Genomic DNA, 26112 nt, shown 5'->3' with positions numbered 1-26112 from the left:
ACAGCATTTTATAACATAATTGCAGAAATTATTATTATTATTATTATTCGTGACAACTCCAAGGAGTCCGAAGACTCATCGCGGGAGGACACCTACAACTGTCTCAACCACTACACCGAACCTCTACTACGAATCATCTCCATCAACGCCATCTACCGCTCACCTCCACCACAACTAATATTTTTTGTCTGTAAATTGCGTGTGTTCTGAAGTATAATATACGTTTTTATTACTCTTAGGAATGGCGCCAAAAACTCGGCATAACAAGGCAGTGGCTAAAGCTCAAGTTCTTACTACTGAGGAGAGCGTTTGTCTTGATGAACAAAAATACTGCTGCAGCGATTATGATAATTAATCTGAGGATAAGTTGAAATTATAAATATCTCGATTAAAAGAAATTATTAGAAAATCCATCAGAGAATTGGAAAAACGTTTGACTACTTAGATACGATAAGAACAGGAAGGAAAATACTGAAGTTGGTAATCATAATATTAATAACAAGAAGGTAAGTCAGTTAAAATCTAAGAAAAAAGAAGTGATATGCTATGTTGACTCAATCTTAAAATTTGTGCTTGCCGAGGGAGTAACTACTTATAGTTTCTCTGGGACGAAAATTAAAAATATGACAAATGTAATAGAAAAGTAAAAGAGATGGTGGTTCTGATAGGTACTAATAATTTAAGCAGTGACAAATATAGTATGAGAGAATATATGAAAGATCTATTGAAAAAGGGAGAAAGAAATGTGAGAGAGAGAAAATTTTGTTGTATAATAAAGCCTGTGGCGCATTCATGACTAAACATACACACGTAACCACAGTAGTAAGATTTTTAATAAGTAAATATTTCGTCCTAAGTATCATAGGACATCTTCAGTAATGTTAATTCAAACAATACTATTAATTATAGAGTTAGGGCACATGCTTACAATGGAATCCTTCTATGCATGCAGTAGCTTGTTATAGAATTAAATTAAAATATATCTGCATTAAAAAGGATTACATTAAAATAAAATAACATATATAAACTTATTTTACACAATTTAGGATGATAATTTCCCACACTTTAGGGATAGCAAGAACGTCATTACGGTTCAAATTAGGTCTGTGACGTAGGGCTTCAGCACTTTATATAAATGTTCATGTTTATATGAAGATCTATGTAGAAGATTAGTCTTCTTCCAATGGATCCTATGGTTTGGGTTTTCAATTCCGTGTTGTGTGAGGCCAGATTTCTGTTAAGACGGGTATAGTTTGTTAAGACGGGTATAGTCTTAATGTTCCGAAATTCATTTGCTGATGGATCTACCTGTCTGTTCATAGTAGGACAATTTACAGGAGCATGGGACCTCGTACACGCCAGGTAGCATCAGAGGTGAGAGGTTGTCTTTAGGAGAAGGTAACCCATTGTAGATTTGGTTGATTGGTTTGTAGGTAGCAGCAGCTTCTATTTCTTCATAATTTTGGAAAGACGTTCGGAGATGCCTTTGGGATAAGATATGGGAATCCTAGCTTGCTCTTGTCTAGGCTGGTGTGTGCGAAGTGACTGATGATTTTCTGAGTTTTTTTGGATTGTATCCATTTTGTATGGCTCTATTTATATATGTATTTTCGATTATTTCCAATTCTTGATTTAAAAGATTCTTCAGAGGAGCAGAATCTGTGTGCTCTGGTTACGAATGATTTAATGATGCTAAATTTTTGAGACGGATGATGAGCTGAAGAAATGTGAATGTGGCATCCTGGAAATGTTGGCTAATTATAGACATAAGTGGAGATGGAACCATCTTCTCTTCTTTGGATGTGTACATCCATGTTTAGGATTACATGTGAAATTTTTGATTTAGGATTAAATGTGAAAATATTTTCTTCAAGGTGTTCTAGAAAAGATTGGTGATAAGGTAGACCCCATTACTGTTCCTTCCTCTTGCTTGCAATTTTCTTTCCAAGTGAAGTATCCAGACGTAATAACAAATTTGAATAATTCTACAATATCGGATGGAAATTTTTGAGAGAGTATGAGTGAAGAGGGAGACAATGTCAAAGCTAATTAGCATGTCAGTTTCCAACAGTTGAATGTCTTATTTTTGCTCTAAACTCGTGGAATAATAATAATAATAATAATAATAATAATAATAATAATCGTATGATGATACACGGCCGTGAGTCTCCTTTACGCTTTATGGGGAGGTAAGCACCATCTAGTTCCCCCTTTTATCTGGACTCCGGAACCAGCATAGCTGACGAATGACCTATGACTGGGTCAGTATTCCTGATTGTAATCCATGTGTGCTCACTGGACCAGTTTGCGGGATAAAAAACCCCAGATAAACTGGGGAAAAAACCCTGCTGTCCATGCCTAAGACCGGCTAACTTGGCTATGGCTGAGGAAGATCCTTAAGCTCCTCGCGTCGTCGGCGGGATCGAACCTAGGACACTCCTTCCCCAGGCATATGGTTGCGAAGTGCATAACCACTAAGCTAACTCTGTGGAATTGATGAAGCTGAGTGGCCTATAAGAGGATGGAGGTTAGATAAAAAATTTTGATAATTTGTAAGTCGTGCTGCCAATAGAACAAACGAGTCTGAGTGGAACGTTATTCTTGTGAAGTTCAGGTAAACCATATATTCTAGGACGCCTAGCATGGCATGTCCTGCGTTTTTTTTTATTTCTTAATCTAAGGAAGTGGTTTCATCAAGTAACTTGTTGAGTTTCTTGAGCTGTCTTTTTGTAGGATCATAATCAAGTTGGGCATATGTATTACGATCTCGGAGTAGTAAATTCCGAGATCGTAATACATACTCTGAGGACAATCAGGGAAGCTACTCTTATTCAGCACTTACAAAATGATTTGAATAGGCTTGAAATTTAGGCAAATGAAAATGGCTGAGTTTAATGTTATCAGCTAATTTTAATCCCGTATAGGGAGTAGGCGAGGCCGTTTTAGCCCTATCTAACTTTTTGGAAATTGAGTGGGCAGTTCAGTCTCCACTGGTAGCCAATCAGAGATAGCTGGCCCAAGGCTATCACTAATTAATTGGTATGCAGTAAAGAAGACGGCTAAGAAGTGCCGCCACCTGGTAGTCCCATACCCTAACACAATATTTTTAATATTTGACAATAGTGTGGGGAGTTTGACGGCTGAATTTCTTGAGTTAACGATATGAAAAACTCGAGTTTCCGGGAGAAAAAAATTCGCTTGCCCGTGTTAAAGGTCAGCTAAATTGGGAACCGGTGGAGAAAATGCTTGGAAAATGTTCCTCTAGGCGGCGACTAGATTCGAACCAAAGTCTTTCTTCGTGCAGTACAGTGCTAATGCCACTTCTACTGAGCTACAGGCTGTTAGTAAGTGTAAAGTTATGCACTTTGGCATGATTAAAGTTCCAGCAGCATATTATATTAGTGGGGTTATGCTACAAGACAGTGAGGAGGTAAGGGATCTTTGTGTATTGGTGGATTGAATTTGAAGTTCAAACGTCACATAGCAAAAGTTGCAAATGCAAATCAGAGGATGATTCCGATATTGAAGAGAATCTTGACATATAAGGATAAGAAAGTCATTTTGTCTCTTTGTGTGCAGATTTGGTCTCCCAGATTCCAAGAAGATAGAGGAGTGGTAGGGTGCAAAGAAGAGTTACAAAGATTAGATATGGATAATGGGATTTAGATTATAAGAACAGATTGTATTTGAATTACAGACTCTGGTTAACAGGAGAAAGAGGGGGGGAATATGATAGCGGTCTATAAACTTTTGAATGGGTGTTATAGGATATCATCCGATGAAAATTTTCGTTATATGGAAGGTGGGGAGAGAATACAGGAGCATCCGTAGAAGTTACATTTTTTTTGCAGTCAAGAAATGGAGTAAGACCTAGGTTTTTCTCCTGGATAGCAGTGAGTGCATCTAGTATGAATGAATTTAAGGGAACGTAAGACAGCTGGTTTGGGTAGTTTATAGCCTCTCTCGATGAGTCCTTGACTCCTTGGCGGTCTCAAATAATGATAATAATTTTGTTGTGAATGACATCTGGACCTAGGGCCTTTTTTATTGTTGAGATGCTTTATGAATGTTGTTTATTTCTGTGGAGTAGTGGAGGTGATGCATTCTGAGTTATCCTTGCATGGCCTGAAGGTGGTTTAACTTGTTGATGAACTTTGTAGATGAATGTTTATGTTTTCATATGATAGTCCACATTATTTTTCCAGATTGTCCAGGTGAGCTTCGGCTTTTTCCATATCAGTGGGTGCAATACTGTACCTGGATGGGGGGAGGGTGACTTAAGTTTGGTATGAAGGGTTCTAAGGAATTTCCAGATTGTATGATTGTCTGAGTTGAGCCCTGTTTGCTTGTTTTCCCATTCCTGATTTCTGTGGTTTTGAAGTGCTTCTCCGACTTGGCTGTTCATTTTGTTTAGCCTTTTTTTTTGTCTTGTGTTGTGGTATCTCATTCTGGCTTTGTTTTTTGTTCTAATTAGGTTCATGATGTCCTTTGTTACCCGGTCAGTCATGTGGGTGATTGTAGTTTTGGTGACTGCTGCTAGTGATTTGATTTGTTAAGTTATTCACAGCTTCATCTATCTCTTCTTTTTTGCGGATGATGGGTGCTAGGCCGATGTGTTCTGGGAGAATTTTAGATAGCTTGTTCCATGCTATGGAGTGCTGGGAGGGGAGAGTTGATCTTGAGTGCCTAGTTTAAGCAGGATGGGGGTCTGACGATAGCTAATTGATCGTCTCTAGTTGATACTGATATTTCTGAAAATAATAATGTTTAGCACATCTGATCTGCCATGAGGACTGTGATGGGTGGGTTCGGTGTAACCACAGAACCAGAGACCACAGAGTGCGGTTAGCTTATAAATCTGTTTTTGGGTGTTGTTAATTTCAACTAGCACTAGTAGCATCTTTTTTTTTTTTGTCTGTTCTCTATATCCTGCTTACCTTGATTGGGGTCAGTCCTTTGTTGATGAAGTCTGCAGTGATTTCGTTAGATGTGATGCCCCTTGGAGCACTACCTTCAGATTTCTTTCACTTCTTAGAGAGAAGGTGTGATATTCTTTGTCTTGTAGAATGAATGGGAGAACGTTTTCTTTGTTGCTTGGGAAGTCTCATGAAGATGATTCGTCCTCCATATGGTCATCTTCGGTCCGATGTCTTTTGCAGGTGTGTTCCTCCTGAGAGCCCGTCTACAGGGCTCAGGAGGAATACACCTGACCTGTGCAATACTTTCTTGAACAGGTCAAGTGCTTGATTTCTGTTCAAGTGTTGTATTAAATTGTTTAAGTTCTCCATACCAGGTATGTACTGAATTCCACCTGCTTGAACTGATAATCGTCCATTGTTGGTTGGAGTTATTGCTGACTTTATAGACGCTTACGAGTTGCTCTGGTTCAAAAATGTTATCCACAGATTTTAAAATAACAAAATGAATATTTGAAATACATCAATTTTGCACAACCGGAGAGCTTAGACTTATCAGTTACAACTACTTATACTTTATAATTTAATCATTTGAAGTCTATCAATACTAGATAGTTATCACTCGAAATATCAGGAAACACGAAATTACCCAAACAGCTGAGTATTACTCAATTAATTGCATTAATTTTCTTGTAAAACCACCATTTGCAATACCCTTATAATCACAATTTATTCACTGTTTTCTTCCAGACAATTGACTCTTCTCTATCAAGTGATGATTACCCAGAACATTACTGGCTGGATGGGTGAAGCATACATGTTTTTCATATTCCCCTTTGTCTGTAAAGGAAAAACTATGGGTGGGGTGTTATTGGGCATAAAGCTCAATAACACCCCACCCATAAGCTTGACTTGTCTTTTGTATTTGCAGTATTCATTCTGCTTTATTGTAGTCAGTAGCTTGGTTGTTCAGCAGTGATTGCTTGTCTTGCTGAAGAACTTTGTTCTGATTTGTTCTGGATCGTCTATAATTTTAGAATATTCATTTCAGAGGTATGGCTCCATGCAGGGGAAGTATAAATGATGATTGGGCATATTATCATCTCGTAGATAAGTAACTTGGTTTGTATATCTAGTTTGCTTTTTCAGTTGATCATGGGGTAAAGTTGAGCAATTACTTTGGATGTCTTCGAGTCTATGAGTTTGATATGTTTGCTGAATTGGAGTTTATTATCTAGTTGCACCTCGAGATATTTGATTTCTGTCTGTCATGGAATCTTAACTCCTAAGAGATGAAAGTCCTCCTTGCTAAGGACCCCTCTTTCTTGAAAATAGTATGGCAGAACTTTTTGGGGGGTTTACATGTATCCTCCAGTCTGCAAACCACTTCTCCATTGTATTGATATTAACTTGAAGTCTTCTGATTGCCAGTTGGGGGCAGAGAGATCTTGCTAATATTGCAGTGTCATCTGAATATAGTGCAATAATAGATGTTCTTGGGTTTTATGGGATATCAGCTATATAGATTGAGAATAGAAGTGAGGTCAGAAGAGAGCCCTGAGATACATCTGTCAGGATTTTAAGTCTCGTTGCTATTTCGTTGATTTTAATTTGCATATATCTTTTTTTGAGGTATGCATAGATTATTTTTGTTAGCTTTATTGGCATGTTAAATTCTATACGTTTATAAAGAAGGCCCCTGATGCCACACCTTATCGAATGCCTTTGCAGCAATGATGAAAACCGCAGCTCTATGAAGATTCCAGTAGAAGCCTTTTGTGATATGCTTCACTGTCAGTGTATTTGTTGCACAGTGCTTTGACCTTTCCAGAATCCAAATTGCACATTAGGGATAATTCCAAGCTTATCTGTTTCTGCTTGAAGTATTGTGAGGATAACTTTCTCGTAACCTTTCCGAGGCTGGATAAAATACTGATGGGTCTGTAGCTTTCAGGGAGTTGAGGGTTTTTCCTGGCTTCTTTAACGATATCTGCAGTTTTCCAAGCTATGGGAAAATGCTGGAATCTAAGTATGGCATTAGTGATGTTGACTAGATGAACTATAGCTTTTCTTGGAAGCAATTTTATTATTCTGATGGTTATGCCATTTGGGCCTATCCAGGCCCAGATGGCATAACCATAAAAGGGTGGTGATAGGTTCTGAATTATCCTTATGCTGTCATAAAATTTTCTTGACCTGGCAGTGAATCTTGTAGATGAGGTTGATGTTTAGGTTTACATATAATGGATTGCACTGTGTTTTCATGTTTTCAATTAGAGCTTCTGCTTTTTCTGTTTGTATGAGCAATTCCTTTCTTGGTCTGTATGGGGGGTGGGATGTGAGTTGTCTTTTGGTGTGGAGGGCTCTCAAGAATTTCCAGATGGAATGATCCTCTGGGTTTAGAGTAGGAAACCAAATTAGTAGCTAATTTCATTTCCCATTCATGATTTGTGTTTTTGAAGAGCTTTATGGACTTGTCTATTTAAATTGTTCAGTATTGTTTTGTCTTGTGTTGTGGAATCTCTTTCTAGCTTTGTTTTTTGCTCTGATTAGGCCATGATTTTATTATTATTTATTATTATTATTATAAAAACCTCCATGGAGTCAAAGACTCATCGTGGGAGGTCCACTGTAATACACACAGTTTATCATACTGTGCCTTAAATATATTCACTGTCTCTGCACATCACACTCTCAGGCAAAGCATTCCAATCACTCACCACTCTTCATGCAAAAAACCTGCTCGTCACTCCCTTGCTCACACCCTCCTTATACAGCTTCCAGGAATGACCTCTTGTTCTCCTACTATCCTCACCCATTCTGTGCAAAACCTCCCTGACGTTAATCTGGTAATAACCACTTAACAGCTTATATGTCTCAATCATATCCCCCCCTCTTCCTTCTATCCACCAATTTCTGCAAATTGCATTTTGTCAATCTGACCTCATACTCTACATTCCAGAGACCAGAAACCACCTTAGTCAATCGCCTCTGAACTTTTTCCAATGCAATTTCATCTTTTTGAAAACCAGGTGACCAGGTGTCGCCAGTAGAAAAAAGAATGATTATGGTAGGATAGGATTGATTGGTGAAAACGGAGGAATGAAAATGGAGGAAAGATATTAATGATAATATCCGTTGTGGAGGATATAGTTGAGATATTTAGTGAGCAATTTCTAAAGGTATTTCATTCTTGTGAATGTGGTATCATGCAGAACTTGAACGCTGTGGGAAAGGAGGAGGAGGAGGAGGAACTGTTAGTAAGTGAACAGGAGGTATATGAGGAATTTAATAGACTTGATGCTATTTCACCACGTGTCTTGAGGGAATGTGCCAGAGAGTTAACAACAGCTTTTGTATATCTTTTCAACATGAGTCTCTCACTGGATCAAGTTCCAAAAGAGTGGAAAGAGGGTAAAATTGTTCCAATTCATAAGGGAGGTGATAAGAATAAGGCTTTGAATTATAGACCAGTCTGTGTGTCTGGAGTTGTGGTCAAGGTATTAGAGAAGTTAGTTAGGAATAAAGTTCAGAATTGGGTTGACAACAGAAAAATACTCTTTGGCGGCCAGCATGGATTTACTAAAGGAAAATTGTGCTTTAGCAACCTGCTTACTTTTTATAATAAAGGACAAATGCGTTGGATAAGGGTATTGCATATATAGTGGTATATTTAGATTTTGCAAAGCCGTTTGATAAATTGCCACATGACAAGCTGGTAATTAAATTGGAACGGATGGGGCTGAACAGTAAATCGGTTCACTGGATTGGAGATTGGTTGTCTGATAGGTATCAGCGAGTTGTCTATGGAGGAGTGATATCCCAGAAGAGGAAAGTTACTAGTGGTGTACCTCAAGGGTCTGTTTTGGGCCCATTGCTGTTTAATTTGTATGTAACTGATATCTAACTGGTAATTAATTTAGGGAATTGACAACGCATATAAAGTAAATAAATTAAAGATAACTTTAATGAATCACTTCTATATTTCGGCAATGTCACATTGCCATCTTCGGGAACATAAAGATATGGTATGTGCACTAAGGAACTAACAAAGCAAATGACGAAGAAAATAAGAACTAATTTTGTTCCTAAAGTCCTAATGGTGCCCTCTTGCGGGCTAATTTGGTAGTCTTGGCAGTTGGGCTGAAGTTCTCAAAATGAAAGTCTCCCAAATTTGGGGCAGTTTCATGCACCCAAATTTGTTGAGGTTAGGAACGTTTTTTAGAGCTGCTGAAGATTCTTTGAATAGTCTTTCGTATTTAAACTTGCTGCGATGGATTATTTTTGTCTTCTTCCAACGAATTTTATGGTGGGTATCTAAGGCATGGTCTGTCAGTTCAGAGCGGCTGTACTGGTGAAAACGGATGTAGTCTTGGTGTTCTGAAATCCTGATATTTGTTGTTCTGCCTGTTTGGCCAAAGTAGGACAATTTGCAGCTGCAAGGGACCTGGTATACACCAGGTAGGTCTAGGGGAAGTGGTTGGTCTTTGGTAGAGCAGATAAGGGATGCCAACTTTTTATACTGCATATAGCTGTCAGTTCGTAGATCCTCTTCTATGTGTTGTTAAATTCTACTAGTACATTGGTCTTTTATCTGAAAGGGAGCATCCTGCTCACTTTGACTGGGGTCAGGCGTTGATTAATGAGAACAGCATTGATTTCTTCAGGGATGATACCTTCAGCGACCCCATGGAGCATCACTTTCAGGTTCTTTTTGTTGGGAAACACGAATGTATTGTAGGGAAGCTTTGTGTTATCCAACAATTTTGTCAGCTGCCTATAATCATTGACTGTGGCAGGTTGGATTTTGACTTCTTCATCTGTATTTTTAGCCCAGGAATATTTGATGTTATTTTCTCTAAGGGCTAATGAGACAGAGGTCTATATTTCCTTGTCCTGCAATATGACAGGGTATATGGCACAATATGGCATTGGTGAGTCCTCCTCCATTTGATCTTCTGTTGTTCTGAGCCTTTTATTTGAGTGCTCCCCTTGTGAGTTATTTTTATAGGAAGTTTTTGCTGGTGGAACAGTTGTCAAATCTCAACTGTTCCACCAGCCATCAACCTTCCTCACCATCAGGGTCATTTGTTTGTGCATACAAGTTTAAGAAGCCTGGCCAATCAGATTTGAATTCCTTCATTAGGAACTTCAGAAGGTCTAGTGCCTGCTCCCTATTCAGGTTCAGGATTTGATCTTTGAAGTTCTCCATACTGATCTAACATCTCCTGCTGGTTGGGTTTACAGGCTGTGAAAAGTGTGGTAGACTTCTCAAAAAATGCAAACCTGAGAGCCTACCAATAAGATCCTGCAGGTTCAAGGACCTGTCAGCACAATCCTGTACACTGGGAAAGTCTACTAGCAGAAATCAAGAGTGTCGTATGTGTGTGTGTTAGCCAATTACCTACTTCCCTAGAAACTAAATATCCACCACTGGTCCTTGTGTTGGGTGGGGCCTACACAGCCATTGACCTCATACACCTTTCGTGTAGAGGCTCGACAGTAGGAATTCGGGCGGGTTAGAGTCATTGCAATACAAGAATCATGAAACACCTCTCATAGTAAAATAATAAAACCTAAAAGAATGTAGTTATCTAGTGGAAAGAAGTGAACGTGTCCATCCTCGTCAATACCATTTGTCGATCTATTTCCTGATATCGACTCCAATTATCAAATCCAAGCGATGATTAGTCTTAGCTCGATGTTCTTATTGAATCAGTCGGTCACGTGCCTTTCTCCTCATTGGCCAGACCAATAGCTGACGTATCAAAGAATAAGGGACTTGCTCCCAATCTGAAAACTTAGCAACATGATATAATACATAGCTAACTGACCACCACATAGCATACAAAGCCTCCTCCTTATCAAAAGTACATTAGGAATTAATTTTTAATAAGGGGGATAATTATTATAGCCTAACCAAGTGGAAAAAAACTTCCAACATCTTTCTCTAAATCCAGAGTAATTTAATAATAAGGTGAGACACCTTTTGGCAACTCATATAGGTAAATGTGACTTCTCCATTGCTTCTGCCTTAGTATCACCACCTCTGGGTCTGGCTCCCACTGATGAGACCTCAATAAAGGTTGAAACCAGTCTGGGTAGTGGCCCTTCCCTTAATGCATAGCATTATACACGTCTGCAAGGAGATGAGCTTTGCATTATGGGAGATACTAGGACAAGGAGTGATGAGAGCTTGTTCCACCTTTACCACGAGTTACCTCAGTCCTGAAGATATTTCAGGTGCAAACTTTGTTTGCTTACACTTGGATAAAGGATTAAACTAAATTTATTATAGTCTAACCAAGCGAAAAAACTTCCATCACATTCACCATATATAACTTTCTGATATCTGTCTGTCAACCATCCACCAATCCAAGTCAAAAGTTTATAATCCAATTCCATATTCTCCATTTATCCAACAGCCTTTCATGTGGTATCCTATCAAATGCCTAAGCAAAATCCCGACATCATCATGGTGTATCCATTCCGTTTATCCAACTTGGTAATAACATTGTTATAAAATATGAGCAAATTGCTAATATAGCTGGTTTCTGCCCATTTTCTTACACATTTCTATATGCGAGTTCTTCCCAACTTCTCCAGAATTTTCACTATCCCATCAGAGATATTAATAGGTCAGTAGTTAGACATATCAGTTTTGAACCATCCTTGTACAATGAAACTATCATACATTCCTTCCATTCCTATGGTATCATTCCTGAGCTGAGATTCAATTTATACAAATATGTGAAAGGCCAAGCCATTTCGGCTGAACATTTTAACAAACACTGATATTTCATCTGTCCCTATAGACAAATTCTTATCCAGTTTATGCAACAGCTCTTCTTCCTCATTTTCATGCACCTCTAACTCTTCATCCAATGTAGCAATAGCAATGTCTTACTCTACTTTCTATCTTACACTGTCTTACTACCTTTCTTACCCTCCCGCTCTTTTACATAACTTTTTACTTGATCAGATTCATTCTCTGTACTCAATTCTCTATCTTACAGCAGCAGTCTCTCCAAGTGACTCATATTAAAACCATTCAAATGCAGTCCATCATTTTTATACAGTTCAATTCTTCCTTCAAACTCATTCCACACACACATTAACAAGCTGCACTACTTTTTCCCCCCACACATTTATATCATTCAAATCTTCACTCTCTGCTTCATTTCATCACTGTCATACAAGGGCAACGCACTGACTATTTTCCTCATTACACTATTATCTTTTATCCATCTCAACAACCTCCTGATATCCAATCTGATGTGTTCTTTGTTCTCAGTGAGTCATTTGTCCTTATTACCACTACCAACTCTTTCTCACTTACTTCTCATATCCAACGTTTCAATCACTATTCATTCTACCTCCAGAAAAAAAAAATTGTGCATCCTTTCATCCACCATACCTCTAATAATTGAATCCCCATACAATGCCACTTGCTGGTCTTTGTTACCTCTTTCATACTGATATTATTTGTTTTCATCATTTTCACTCTTCCATACATATCTCAAATTCTCTTAACTTCACTTCACATTCATTTAATCTCTTGCCTCATCTTAACCAACTCGACTTTCAAATCTTGTCTCTCATTCACTCTCTCAATTTTGTTGCCAGCCATACATACTTGTTCACAATCATCACTGCTCACCACCTTACCTTTAATTGCACTCTGTTTTTCAACTTCTGCTACATTCGTATCGATTTTGTCTTTCTTACCTTCGATTGTTAAGTATATCAGATCACTCGTTCACTTTTTCAAAACTTTTTTACCATCTTTTCTTTTGTACCATCCCTCTTTTCTGTCAGATGAGCACTCATCCTCCTCATGGCATTCTCGCTACTGACACTCAGTTACCAATACATTATCAGTTATCAAGTTCTCATTCATCTCACAAACTTGCACACACCTTCCTTCCATTTGCCTTAAATATCCATAATTTATCTACATAATCGAACGAATACATATAGAACATCTCACATTTCATGAAATGACTGAACTCAAAATTAAATTCCTACAAAGACAAAGCCACTGCCATCTTTCCTTCACCAGTTACCATGCTAATCTCTAAGTTTAATGATTCCATGAACAAATTTAAACAAGTCTGCACACTAAAAATGCTGTAATTATATAATTCAAGTGGAGATACTTCATTGCCACATGAGGCATTGAATGATGTGAGAACAAAGGTACAGTGGTTAGGATATTACAGAACATTAATTTAAATACAGCCTTGGAATTAGATAGGATATCTGCCATTGTATTAAGAGAATGTACGAGGGAATTAGCAGCACTCTGACCAAGCTGTTTAATTTATTATTATCATCAGACCATGGAACAAAAGACTCATCACAGGCAGTCTCTCTCTCTCACACACACACACACAGCTCATCATACCATGACTTAAATGCATTTACTGTTTTTGCTCTCACCATGCTTTCAAGAAATATGTTCCAATCACCTTCTATTCTCAATGCAAAAAATTTACTCTCCGTATACAGCTTCCAATTATGGCCGCTTGTTGTCTCCTGTTTCCACCCCTCTATGAAAAACCTCATCCACATTAATTTGATAATTACCCCTGCCAACTTATATATGTCTTGATCTTTACCCCCCCCATCCATTAAACTTTGCAATTTACATTCCCTCAATCTATCCTCATACTCAACATTTCAGAAACCACCTTGGTCAATCATCTCTGAATCATTTCCAACACCTCATCATCCTCATGAAAACCAGGTGACCAAATATGCAATCCACATGTGGACTGATTATAACTTTATAAAATGGAATCAGAGCATCCTTGCTTCTATACGTCTTGTCCTATGCATCATTGCCATAATCCACTGTGCTGTCTTGACAATTTTAGCAAAATGTCACAGAAATTTCAGGTCCCTACCCACCATCACTTTTAGATCCTTCATCTTCTCCACCTCCTTTAATATATCCCACCAATCTTATATTCTGCCCTCTATCTTTGCTTTCCCATGTAAAACCTTCCCCTTTGCTATATTGAACTGACACCCCACTCAATTGCCCATTAATCCAGTCTATTCAAAGTCCTCTTGAAGCTAGTTACAACATATGTTCTACTTATCACAGTTCTCTCAAATTCACAAACAACTGTATATCACCATTCAAGCTCTTCCCAATATTATTCGCATACAAATTAAACAACAGATCCTTGGGGCACATTACTAGTCATTTTTTTCTTCTTCTGGGATATTGCTCTTCCACACACAACTTGCAAGTCCCTCACACTACAAACTGGAACAAACTGGTTAAGTCTTAGATATGAGAAAGTGCTGAGGGAGTAGAATGAGGGCAAAATAATTCCTTTGCATAAAGGAGGATCTAAGATAGAGGTAGAAAATTACAGACCAGTTAATATATCAGGAGTGGCAGTTGATTGATTGATATGGATTTATAGCCAAAGCAACCAGGTATGAGGCCAGTGCATTATGTTTGTTAATTGTGCGCATTCTAATGGGTTGTGTTCTAATTGTGCCTTTGCCTTTTTTGCGATATGAAAAATTTGAGTTTCCAGGAGGGAAAACCCTGCCACCTCCACAGGAAACCAGCTAATTACCTTCAGCTGAAAAGCCATTATAAAGTTTTTTCACATCCTAGACAGGATTTGATTCTAGGTCTTTCCAACCAAAGGACATCATCGAAACTGACTGAGCTACAGAAGTTCCCCCAGGAGTGGAGATCAAGTATCAGAAAAGGGGGTAAAAGATAGAATTCAAGAATATACAATACTCTTTTTTTTTGAATGAAACCCTATTATATAAACTGGAGCAAACGGGGCTGGATATGAAGCTATGCATCAAACATATCTCAGATAAAACTTCTTCATAAAATTATATTCATAGTTTATGAAGGAGTAGAGTCCAGGAAAAGACGTGTGACTAGGCTGGTGTCACAGGGCTCCATAATTGGGCTGCTGCTGTTTAATTTGTTCTACATTAATGATATAGAAAATGATCAGTTATTGTGAAAATATTCAGTTGTATGCTGACAACAGAACTGAGAAAAGCAATTATCAATGCAGATATAGATATCTTATAGGATGACTTAAATAAACTGGCAGTATGAAAAAGGATAACATCTGCCAGTTTAATATTTAAAAGTGTAATGTAATGCATTTTGGAAAGAAGATATCACATGATGTTTAGTACATTGATAGAAATGGACTACATGAAATTATTGAGGTCAGGGATTTGAAGGTAATTGTGGAGAGAGAGTTGAAGTTTAGAGAACATATTGCAAAAGTGACCAAAACAGTCCATAAGTTTAATTGGATAAGGCTACATATGGATTACCGCACAAAGATTTTGTCACCCAGATTCCTTAGGGAAGAGGAGATGGTGGTGTGGATTCAGAAAAAACAAGTGACAGGTTTATAGAATGTCAGCTTCTATTTTACATACAGACCTTCAGCATGTCCTCATGAGGACATGCTGAAGGTCTGTATGTAAAATAGAAGCTCCTCAATGGGGGATTTATAGGAATTGCACAGAAAACTTTCTATAGCATATAGCAGGAAGTGAGAGAATAAGGATTATCCCTGGAAATTATGTACAAGTGTTAGCAAGGGTGTCAGGACTAGGTTTTTGCTAAGAGGGTGGTGAATGGGTGTAATGGGTTGAGATTGCTTTGTCATGAATGAATTTAAGAAGAAGTATGATAGGTATTTTGTAAGTAATGGCTAGGGTGGGCTTCCAACAATGAGTCTTTGACTCCATGGAGATGCCCAAGAAAATAATAATAATAATAATTGTAATTAATTGTAAAATATTATTAATAATAATAATAACTGTATTAGAGGAGATATACTGGAGGAAGTAAAGGAGACAAGAGATCTGGCATTGATGATTGATAGAAACCTAAAATATATTGAAAAGGATATATTGCAAAGGTGGTGAAGGCAACTCAGAGGATTGCTGCAATAATGAGAAGGATGCTGACCTGCAGAGATAAAAGAGTTATCATTCCTTTGTACAAGACACTGATCAGACTACACTTAGACTACTGTTCTCAGATTTGGTCCACAGGATTTGAAGGGTATAAATTAACTGTGGAAAGAGTACTGAGGCAGATAACAAAGACAGTTTCAGGACTGTGCAATGTTAGTTATGAGGATCGGCTGAGGGAACATGGGCTGCAGAGTTTGGTGGATAGAAGAAGGAGAGGTGATATGATTGAGTCTTTCAAACTGTTGAGAGGTGGTTACAGGGTTGACAATGGGCAGTTCTTTTGCTTGGTTGAACAGCAGGAAGGAGTGATGACAAGGGGCCATCCCTGGGAGTTACAAAAGGAAATTGTGAGCAAGAGGGTCATCATCATCATCATCATCATCATCATCAAATTCCTGCTATGTACCCTCAAGGGGTGTACAGGATATGATAGTACTACATGAAAAAAATTACATCATTATTAATTTCCTATCTACAATTTTCCTCCAAATCAGTCTGTTACTTGTCAAGACTCCAACATTGCCAGATCTTATATTTCTATCGTCTAAGGCACTTTGTACCGTATCAATCCACCTATATCTTGGTCTTCCTCTGGGTCGTTTTCCTGCCAACCTGGCAGAGAACACTTGTTTTGCTAAACTTTCCTCGCCCATTCTGTTTAAGTGACCATACTACCTGAGATTAGCTCTGTTAATGCATTCCTGGATGCTGACAATGTCAAGTTCTTTCCTAATATCCTCGTTTTTAATATGATATTGCCATTGATGGCATCTGTTCACGCCTATAATCTTTTTCAGGACTCTCATATCTGCGGTCTCTAATCTTTGGTGAAGTGTTTTACTTCTGACCCAGCTCTCAGATTCATAAGTTAAAACTGGTTTGAACACTGTCTTGTATACAGCTAATTTAGTGTTCCGACTAATTTCTCTCTTATTCCATATGAATTTATTCAATTGACTTCCCACCATACCAGCTTTGCTGATTCCGTTGTCTATTTCTATATTTAATTTACCATCTTCAGTAAAAATTGTGTCTAAATAGCTGAAATGTTTTACTTGTTCCACAGGTTCTCCATTCACAACACAGTTGACATTTTCAATGATTCTGCCTATTTTCATTGTCTTTGTCTTTTTATTGCTGACCTTCATACCGTATCTATTACAACAGCTATTCAATTTAGTCAGAGAATCTTGCAGACTTGTAGCGGATTTATTTAGAAGTATAACATCATCCGCATAAAGCAAAACGCTGACATTAACATCTCCAATTTTGATATCATGTTTAATACCACTTTCCTTCATAATGTGGTCCATATAGATAATGAATTACAGAGGGAATAATGTACATCCCTGTCTCACACCAGATTTAACATTCAACCATCTTCCTATACTTCCTTCAGTTCTAACTGCTGACTTACAACTCAAATAAAGACTAAGTATTGCTTGATATAATGCCCCATTGACACCATGTAACTGCAGCGTATTGAATAGCTTCTCTCTTGGCACCTTCTCATATGCCTTTTCCAAATCGACAAAACTTAAATACAGATCTTTGTTATATTCCCATGCTTTCTCGACTATTTGTCGTAAAGTGAAGATCTGATCCTGACAGCCTCTCTTTGGCCTGAATCCAGCTTGTTCTTCACCAAGCTTTTCTTCCACAATTTTTCTCAACTGTTTCTCAAGTATACTTGCATAGATCTTGCCGGGAACACTCAGTAGGGAAATACCTCTGTAATTCTCGCATGCAGTTTTATTTCCCTTTTTATATATGGGTACTATGAGAGCTCTACTCCAATCATCGGGAATTCGTCCCTCGGTCCAGGCCTTCTGAACTATGCAGTGCAGCCACTGTAAGACTCTCACACCACCATACTTCAGCATTTCTGGTCAAATATCATCTACTCCTGGTGCCTTTCCACATTTCAAGCCTTTGATGGCTTTTTCTATTTCAAGTATGGATATGTATTCCTGACTGCATGCCTGGTCAGTGTTTTTTACCACTATGCTGTCATCACTGCTTGTTTCATTTAGCAGTTTTTCAAAGTAATTACTCCATACTTCAAGGATATCTTTTTCTCCCGTTTTCATGTCACCTTTATCACCTCTAACTCCTTTTACAGCACTCTTTCCTCCATTCCTAAGCTTCTTCAACAACCTCCAGAATATCTTGCCACCTTCTTGATATTTATTTTCTATATTCTTGCCAAAGTCCTCCCATGACTTTTATTTAGCTAGTTTTACACAGCGTTTAGCATTCTTGCATTTGTCTCTATATTCTCTAAGAGCACAAGATGACTTATTTGACAGGAACTTTTGATGAACTTTTTTCTTTTCTTTCACTGCCTCTTTAACTTCCTGTGTCCACCAGGGAGTTCTGTATTTTTATCCTTACAGACAACCTCACCACATGCCTCTCTGGCAGAATCAATCAATGTTTTCTTCAGAGTTTGCCACTGAATCTCCAAGGTTTGATTCCTGTTCTCAAACTCTTTCATTTTTTCTTCAATAATCTTTGTGTATTTTAGTCTACAGTTCACATCTGAGAGCTGCTCAACTTTTATTTGCTTTAAAACTTTCTTACATGTTATTCTTTTCAATATGAAATTCAATTTTATCCTGCTCAAGACTAAATAGTGATCACTTCTAATTTCAAATCCTCTGTACACTCTGGTGTACTGCACCAGGGAGAAAACATCACTATCAACAATAACATAGTCAATGAGACTTTTCTTATTCCTAGCCTCTTCTCTCCATGTGAATTTGTGCACATTTTTATGTTGGAACATGGTGTTAGTAATAACCAGTCCATGTCCTGAGCAGAAATCAAACAGATATTTGCCATTATTATTAGCTTTGCTCTTTTCTCCAAATTTTCCTAAAATATTTTTGTATGTCTCACAATCATTTCCTACTCTGCTATTTAGATCCCCAACAAGGACCAACTTTTCATTTTTCATTGTGTCAGTTGCTTTTTCTAATGCATCAAAAAATTGCTGCACTTCTACCTTAGTAGAACCGTCTGTGGGACCATAGGCACAAATAAGTGTCATTGTCCAGTTCCCCATTCTCATATTTGCCCACATTACTCTACTTGAGACTGACTGCCATTCAAGAAGATTAGCCTCGTATTTTGTGTTGAATACTATGGCTACTCCTTCTTTTCCTAGATTTTCATTGCCTGAATATAACATTTTGTATTTATTGCTCAGAAAGATCTCACCAGTTTTGGTCTTTTTTGTTTCAGTCACCCCTATCATGTCGATCTGGTACTTATCTAATTCCTCAACTAGCTCCATTTCTTTGCCATTCAGGCTTCTTATGTTGATAGTACCAATCTTTAACTCTGGTGATGTTGAATTGGGGTTTGTTTTCAGATTTGTTCCAGTAGCTGACTTTTCGCTGTTTGCCCTGGTTCTTTGGCAAAAACAACATGGGCCTTGTTTAACCAGGCGACGCCCCAGCAGGTATGAAATTTTGTCATGTTGTACCATCATTTTTTATTTTGGTTTAACCAATAAGAATACAATTTGGTCAGCTAAATCCCAAATTGTCAGCCCATCCTCGTTCATTCAGTATCAAAGTAGATACCCAACAGGGTGCACCACGAGAAGGTGAGGATTGGACATTAGGTCAGAAGCCCTGGTCGATTCTCCGCATTCCTTTAAAGGCTATGTGGAGTTTTCCTCTCAGTTATACAGCTTTGACCCTTAAGCACCCCTGAGCAAGAGGGTGAGGAGTGGTTTCTTTGCATGGAGGATGGATGAACTGTGGAATGCATTGCCTGATAGAGTGGTGAGAGCAAGAACGGTCAATGAGTTTAAGGAGTGGTATGATAGACTTTGTGTTTCCTAGGAGGGACTTCCCACGATGAGTCTTTTAACTATTTGGAGGCCTAAATAATAATAATAATAATAATAATAATTCTACTATGGTATGGATGATTTGAAAGTCCTTTAGATGGGAGATAATATTCATTGCTGTCATTCAACCAGTCTATGATATTAAAGTTATCCTTCCATAGTTGTTCTTCTTTTTACTTGTCAGACAATGAAAGAACTCTTTGGCTGTCCAGCTAGCCTTTTCTCATAATATGCTTTTGCCTGTGCCATAAAGTGCTCATTGAGCTTGTTGATCACCTTTCCCTTTATATACTCTCCAAACTTTTTCATTTCTTGTAACTCCCACTTCATGATGCTATTCATTCATCGAACTCCTACCTGGTTTATTTGCCTGACTCTCGGTATGTCATCTGATACTGAATTCTTCAAACATCCCTTGACTATTTCCCATGCACTGCCAAATATTTCCCCTCCAGATTCTTACGCCATAGCACTGATGTAGGCTGACTCCTCAGTTTGTCATAATAACCTGCTTTTTAATTCCCCACATACCTTTTCTCAACTGAAAATTCCATGTCTGGCAATTTTCCAAGTCAGGACTGCACAATTGCACCATCCAGTTGGTTGGAAGAATAGCACTAACTTGGTTACTGCCAAGTTTTCTGATGTTATGACCAAATCCAGAAATAAAAGAAGAAATAGATTCTATCCACTAAGACATTTAGGCTTATAATGATTGTTTTGATCAGAAAGTAATGATTGGTAAAGTGGAGGCCTGGTTGTCAAGTGGTTAGCATATCCGCTCTCCAGTACTGTGAGTACAAATCCCGTCAAGGACATGGATGTTTGTGATTGTCTGTGAAAATATTAGTGGTGATGGTGGTGGGCAGTAGATAGCATTGGTGTAGATGATGATGATGTTGGTATAGTTGCGGTTTGCTGTAGTTGGTGGATTGAGTGGAGACAGAGAGATGCTCTCCCTCTATGAGTCTTTGGACTCCATGGAGGTGTCATTTATTAATAATAATAATAAATAATTACTTCTGTATAAAAGTTTAGTTAGTTTTCAAGTAGATTATTGTAATAATAATAATTATTATTATCGTTGTTGTTACATGGCACATCAAGGATTCCAAGGACTTATTGCAGGAAGGTGCCATACAACCTATGCTCTACATTACATAAGGAGTTTGGTAAGGATTTATTTTCCTTGTTGTAACCCTTTCCAGACTCCTTAAAAAGAACAATAACAATCCACTTCTCCTAACCAGCCTATACACAACATAAGCCTACCCTTACATTAAAGGTACAACAGACAGAACTGGACTCACTTCTTAAATAACACAAAATTAGAACAGACCATAAACCTTTGGATAAAGTTTCCATCTTCCTAAGACAAATCAAGCTGCCAGACTCCTCTCACCTTCCCAGGTGTCTATAGTATCTCCTGTCAATGTGTGATCCAATATTTTGAACAGATGGGATTGGCCACCTTGGTAAGAAGAACACAAAGTATATTCAATATGGTCAAGATAAAAGCAGACTAGAACAATATTCCTTGAAAGATGACCATTTCACCAAGTGAAAGAAAGCCAGGCTAATACATAGATCCAATTTCAAATCAGAGAGACTGTTCCAGGAAGTAGCTCATGCTATACAGGTATATCCACAGAGTCAAAAGATTCGTTGCAGGAGAACCACACTAACCATTATTCACACAATACCTATTATACTTCTCCTTAAACATATTCACTATAATAAGTTTAGTTTAATCCTTTATCCAAGTGTGAGCCAACAAAGGTTGCACCTGAAAGTATCTTCAGGACTGGGGTAAGATAGTACAACACCGGACAACTCGTTGCAAAGGTGGAGAAAGCTCTCTCATCACTCCTATCTCAGTATCTCCCATAATGCAAAGCACATCTCCTTGCAGATATGTGTAATGCTATGCATTAAGGCAAGGGCCACTACCCATACCGGTTTCGACCTTTAATGAGGTCTCGTCAGTGGGAACCAGCCCCAGTGGTGGAGACACAAAGGCAGAGGCAATGAGAGGTCATCCTAACCTATAGGAGTTGCCAAAAGTAACTCCTATAGGTTAGGATGACCTCTCGTTGCCACTGCCTCTGGATTCAGAGAAAGATTGCATCTTTCTCTGAATCCAGAGTAATTTAATAATAAGGTCATACACCCTTTGGCAACTCCTATAGGTTAGGATGATCTCTCATTTCCTCTGCCTTTGTGTCTCCACTACTGGGCCTGGCTCCCACTGACGAGACCTCAATAAAGGTCGAAACTGGTATGGGTAGTGGCCTTGCCTTAATGCATAGCATTACACATATCTGCAAGGAGATGTGCTTTGCATTATGGGAGATACTGAGATAGGAGTGATGAGAGAGCTTTCTCCTCCTTTGCAACAAGTTGCCCAGTGTTGTACTACCTTACCCCAGTCCTGAAGATACTTTCAGGCGCAAACTTTGTTTGCTCACACTTGGATAAAGGATTAAACTAAACTTATTATAGTCTAACCAAGTGAAAAATAAAACTCTCAAAAACATATTCGCTGTTGGGGCACTCACAACTAACTATGGCAATCTATTTCATGAATTCATCACTCTCCAAGGGACCTAGTCTGCAAACCCTAATTACACACTTATACAACTTCCAGGGGTGATCCCTTGTTCTTCTCAACTCCTCGTGTATTGAAAAAATTTTTTTTGTGTTATCTTATAGAATCCCTTTAGTAATTATAAGTTTCTATCATGTTCCCTCTCCTCTGCCTGTTTATTAAACTTTGCAACTCACACCCCTTCAATCTATCCTCATAGGGAACATTACACAGAACTGTCATGAGTTTAGTCACTCGTCTCTGAATCCTAGTCATCACCTCCTGATCTCCAAGAAACCCAGGTGACCAAATCTTGCAACAGGAGCCAAGATGTGGCCAAATTATCCTGCATTTTGCAACATTCAATTGACAACCATTGTCCTTTGCCCATTCTGCCAGTTTATTTAAATCATCCTGAAGGATATCGACATTACCTTTATCAACTGCTGTTCTCTCCAGTTTTGCATCATCAGCAAACCCAGAAATTTGGTGCCACTGCACCAAATGTTGTTGCACTGTCCTATCATCTCATCAGCAGTAATCTCAGAAGGCCACTGTGGAGAGCACCACTGTCACTTTCCATAAATATTATCGTTTTTGTTCTCTAGGTCTTTTCATTCTCACTTCACTGAGAGTGTGTCTTCAAAGTGCCTTTGATAATACCAGCTTGAGCTGGTGAAACATCAGCATATAAATATTTAATTTAGTTATTAAATTATTTATTTTCATTCAGAATAATATATCATTTATAAATATGGAGGTATCAGGAATAATAATAATAATAATAATAAATATCATTTTGCATCAAATAATCTAAACATAATACAGATTTGTGCATACACAGTTTGCACAAACCTGTATTTAAATGTGCACATAATACAGTTTTGTGCAAAGTGTGTATGAAAACATATATAAAAAGTTAACGGTTTCTCAATTATAACTGAGTTGTTTAATTCTTTTTTGGAATGAACTTGAGAGGCATATGAAAAATTAGACTGGATCTCTTTATATGAGTCAGTGAATTTTGTGTAAATCATATAATACTACTACTACTACTACTACTAATAATAATAATCATGTCTATTGTAGTAATCCCACATATGAAACACTACAACTTTACAGTACACTGGCAATGTACAGGAATTAGTTATATGTAGATATAGAGATAAATTCCAAATTGAATACTTACTAAACTCCAATTTTGTTGTGGCATATAAATGGCAAATGGGAAGTAAACATTCATTTATTAAAATTATAAAAATTTAGGATAGTATACACAAAAGAAAGAAAATTTTACTGCAAACAAAAACCTTCAGTTTCTTGTATTGCAAATAATAAATTTTGCTTCAGTTGTACATAGCTCCAATATGCAGGTAATTCCAGTCGATTAAAACAGGTATGAGCCCGGGGAAGGCAAGTACCATTTCCAAATTTTTGAATGCAGAATAGTTGATGCCCATTCATTCCTGTAAACATATTAAAAAAAAATAAAATAAAATTTCTCTGATTTTGTGCATGAGAAAAAAAACTTTCAATGTGTTAGATCTAGAAGCTAAAATCCTAAGAGGGGTGCTCTTTATGGGTACCTGTAACCAGTCTTGACTGTTGCAAGGCATGCCTAAGAATTCATGTTTCTCAAATCTTGGGAAGTTTAATACAACCATATTTATTAGATTAGATCGATGTTTTAAACTTGCTGCTGATTTAAAAAAAAAGTATTTCAATTTTGTCTTTGCTGCAGTGAAGCACAGCAGTTTATTTCTGTTGGATTCTGTGCAAAAATTTTCCAAGGCATGGTTATCTAGGCTCAACTGACCATAGTTGTGGTGGTTTATGTATTTCTGGTGTTCTTCAGGCATACTATAATCTATATATTGAGAGAGATATGAGGTGATGGGAGAACCCCTATTATATTAATATTTTTGCCAGTCTGGTTGGCAGAGTGGTTAACATATCTGCTCTCCAGCCCAAAGGCTGCGGGTTCGAATCCGGGCTTAGGCATGGATGTTTGTGATTGTCGACGAAAATACTAGTGGTGGTTGGTGGCGTTGGTGTAGATGATGAAGGTAGTGGAGCGGTGGAGATGGAAAGTTATAGAGTAAGTGCCCTCCCTCGACGAGTCTTGGACTTCATGGAGGTGTTATGTGATAATAATAATAATAATAATAATAATATTTACAGATCTCTCAGTCTGTCCATAATAGGAAACGTTGCAAGAACAAAGAACCTTGTATGCACACCTAGAACATAGAGAGAAAGGAGGCAAATCTTTAGGAGAGCAGGTAAGGACAGCCAGCTTCACACTAGGTTCAAAATCAGTGCAGGTATTATCCTTCTTTAATGTTCTTTCTATTTTTTTTTGGAGATACTCCAGATATATATATATATATATATATATATAGAGAGAGAGAGAGAGAGAGAGATATGAGGTGATGGGAGGACACCTATTTTTTGGCAATTTTGCCATTGGACAAGGAGGTAGGGCAAATAAATTATTATTATTATTATTATTACGGGTATCACCATGGAGTCAGTAGACTCATCGCAGGAGACCCAAACTATCAAAACAGTATTTATCATATCTCTTCTTGAATTCATTTACAGATGAAGAACTCACAACTGAGACAGGCAATGCATTCCACTCATTCACCACCCTCCAGGCGAAAAACCTTGTTCTCATGCCCCTTGTTAACCACACTTTTCCTTAATTTCCAGGGATGACCTCTTGTTCTTCCATCACTATCACACAGCTGAAATATTTCCCCTGCATCAATCTTATAAAAACCTTTTAGTAATTTAAATGTTTCTATCATATCCCCTCTTCTCTGCCTATCAACCAACCTCTGCAATCCATAAGCTCTCAATCTACAATGTAGGGAGCATTTGTTACATCACTCACCAACTTAGTCACTCTCCTCTGAACCCTCTCCACAACTTCCTCATCTCCAAGGAAACCAGGTGACCAGACCTGAGCATAGTAATCCAAATGTGGAAGTATCAATGCCTTATAAAGGGGAATAATAACCTCTTTATCTCTGGATGTCAGTGTGTTCCTTAATAACCAAGTAATCCTATGTGCAATCTTGGACACCTTAGCAATGTGTCCCCTGAACTTCATCTCCCTATCCACCAACACCCCTACGTCTCTAGTCTCATCAATCTCTTGGAGTACTGTTCCATCGATGTAGTACACAGCTGGTAATCTTTTAATCCAAAATGCATAACGTTACACTTTTCCACATTGAACTGACATCCATAACCTTTTGTCCATTTCGCCAGCTTATTTAAATCATCCTGCAAACTCTCAACATCAGCTTGATTTTTTATTGCGCTACCCAACTTTGCATCATCAGCAAACAACTGAATATCTCCCTTTAAGCCATTTCCTATATCATTTATGTACAAATTAAACAACAATGGCCTGAGCACAGAGCCCTGAGGCACACCATTGGTCACCTGCCTCATCCTGGCCTCTGCTCCTCCATACACCACCTTCTGGTATCTCTCCCTGAGCCATTCTCCTATCCATATCACCAGTTTAGTATCCATCCCTATCTGCTCCAATTTGCGCAACAGTATTCCATGGGGTATCTCAAATGCCTTAGCAAAATCCAGAAGTACCACTGTGTAGCCATTTCCTTTGTCCAACTCAGATGTCATTCTATTATAAAAAGTTAATAAATTGCTAAGGCAGGATCAACCTTTAACAAACCATGTTGGCCCTTATAGAATATCATATTCTGATCCACCCATTCTTG

At 38.0% G+C, this 26112-nt stretch overlaps 1 protein-coding gene across 3 annotated transcripts in view; it reads right to left on the bottom strand.

Annotated features, from left to right (window-relative positions):
- Positions 1-23592: 23592 nt before the first annotated feature.
- LOC150093599 (NEDD4-like E3 ubiquitin-protein ligase WWP1) overlaps positions 23593-26112 on the bottom strand; it is a 356729-nt gene continuing 354209 nt past the window's right edge. For all 3 annotated transcript variants that reach the window (XM_090412558.1, XM_090412559.1, XM_090412560.1), the window contains one exon: positions 23593-23820. In XM_090412558.1, coding sequence (XP_090268684.1) covers positions 23648-23820 — 173 coding nt within the window. In that variant the 3' untranslated portion in view covers positions 23593-23647. The remainder of the gene's footprint in view (positions 23821-26112) is intronic.

This window comes from Typopeltis vanoorti, chromosome 23 (assembly GCF_054136105.1).
Source record: "Typopeltis vanoorti isolate ZY-2024b chromosome 23, IOZ_Tvanoo_1.0, whole genome shotgun sequence".
Lineage (NCBI taxonomy): Eukaryota > Metazoa > Arthropoda > Arachnida > Uropygi > Thelyphonidae > Typopeltis > Typopeltis vanoorti.
This window is presented reverse-complemented; position numbering and strand designations above follow the sequence as displayed.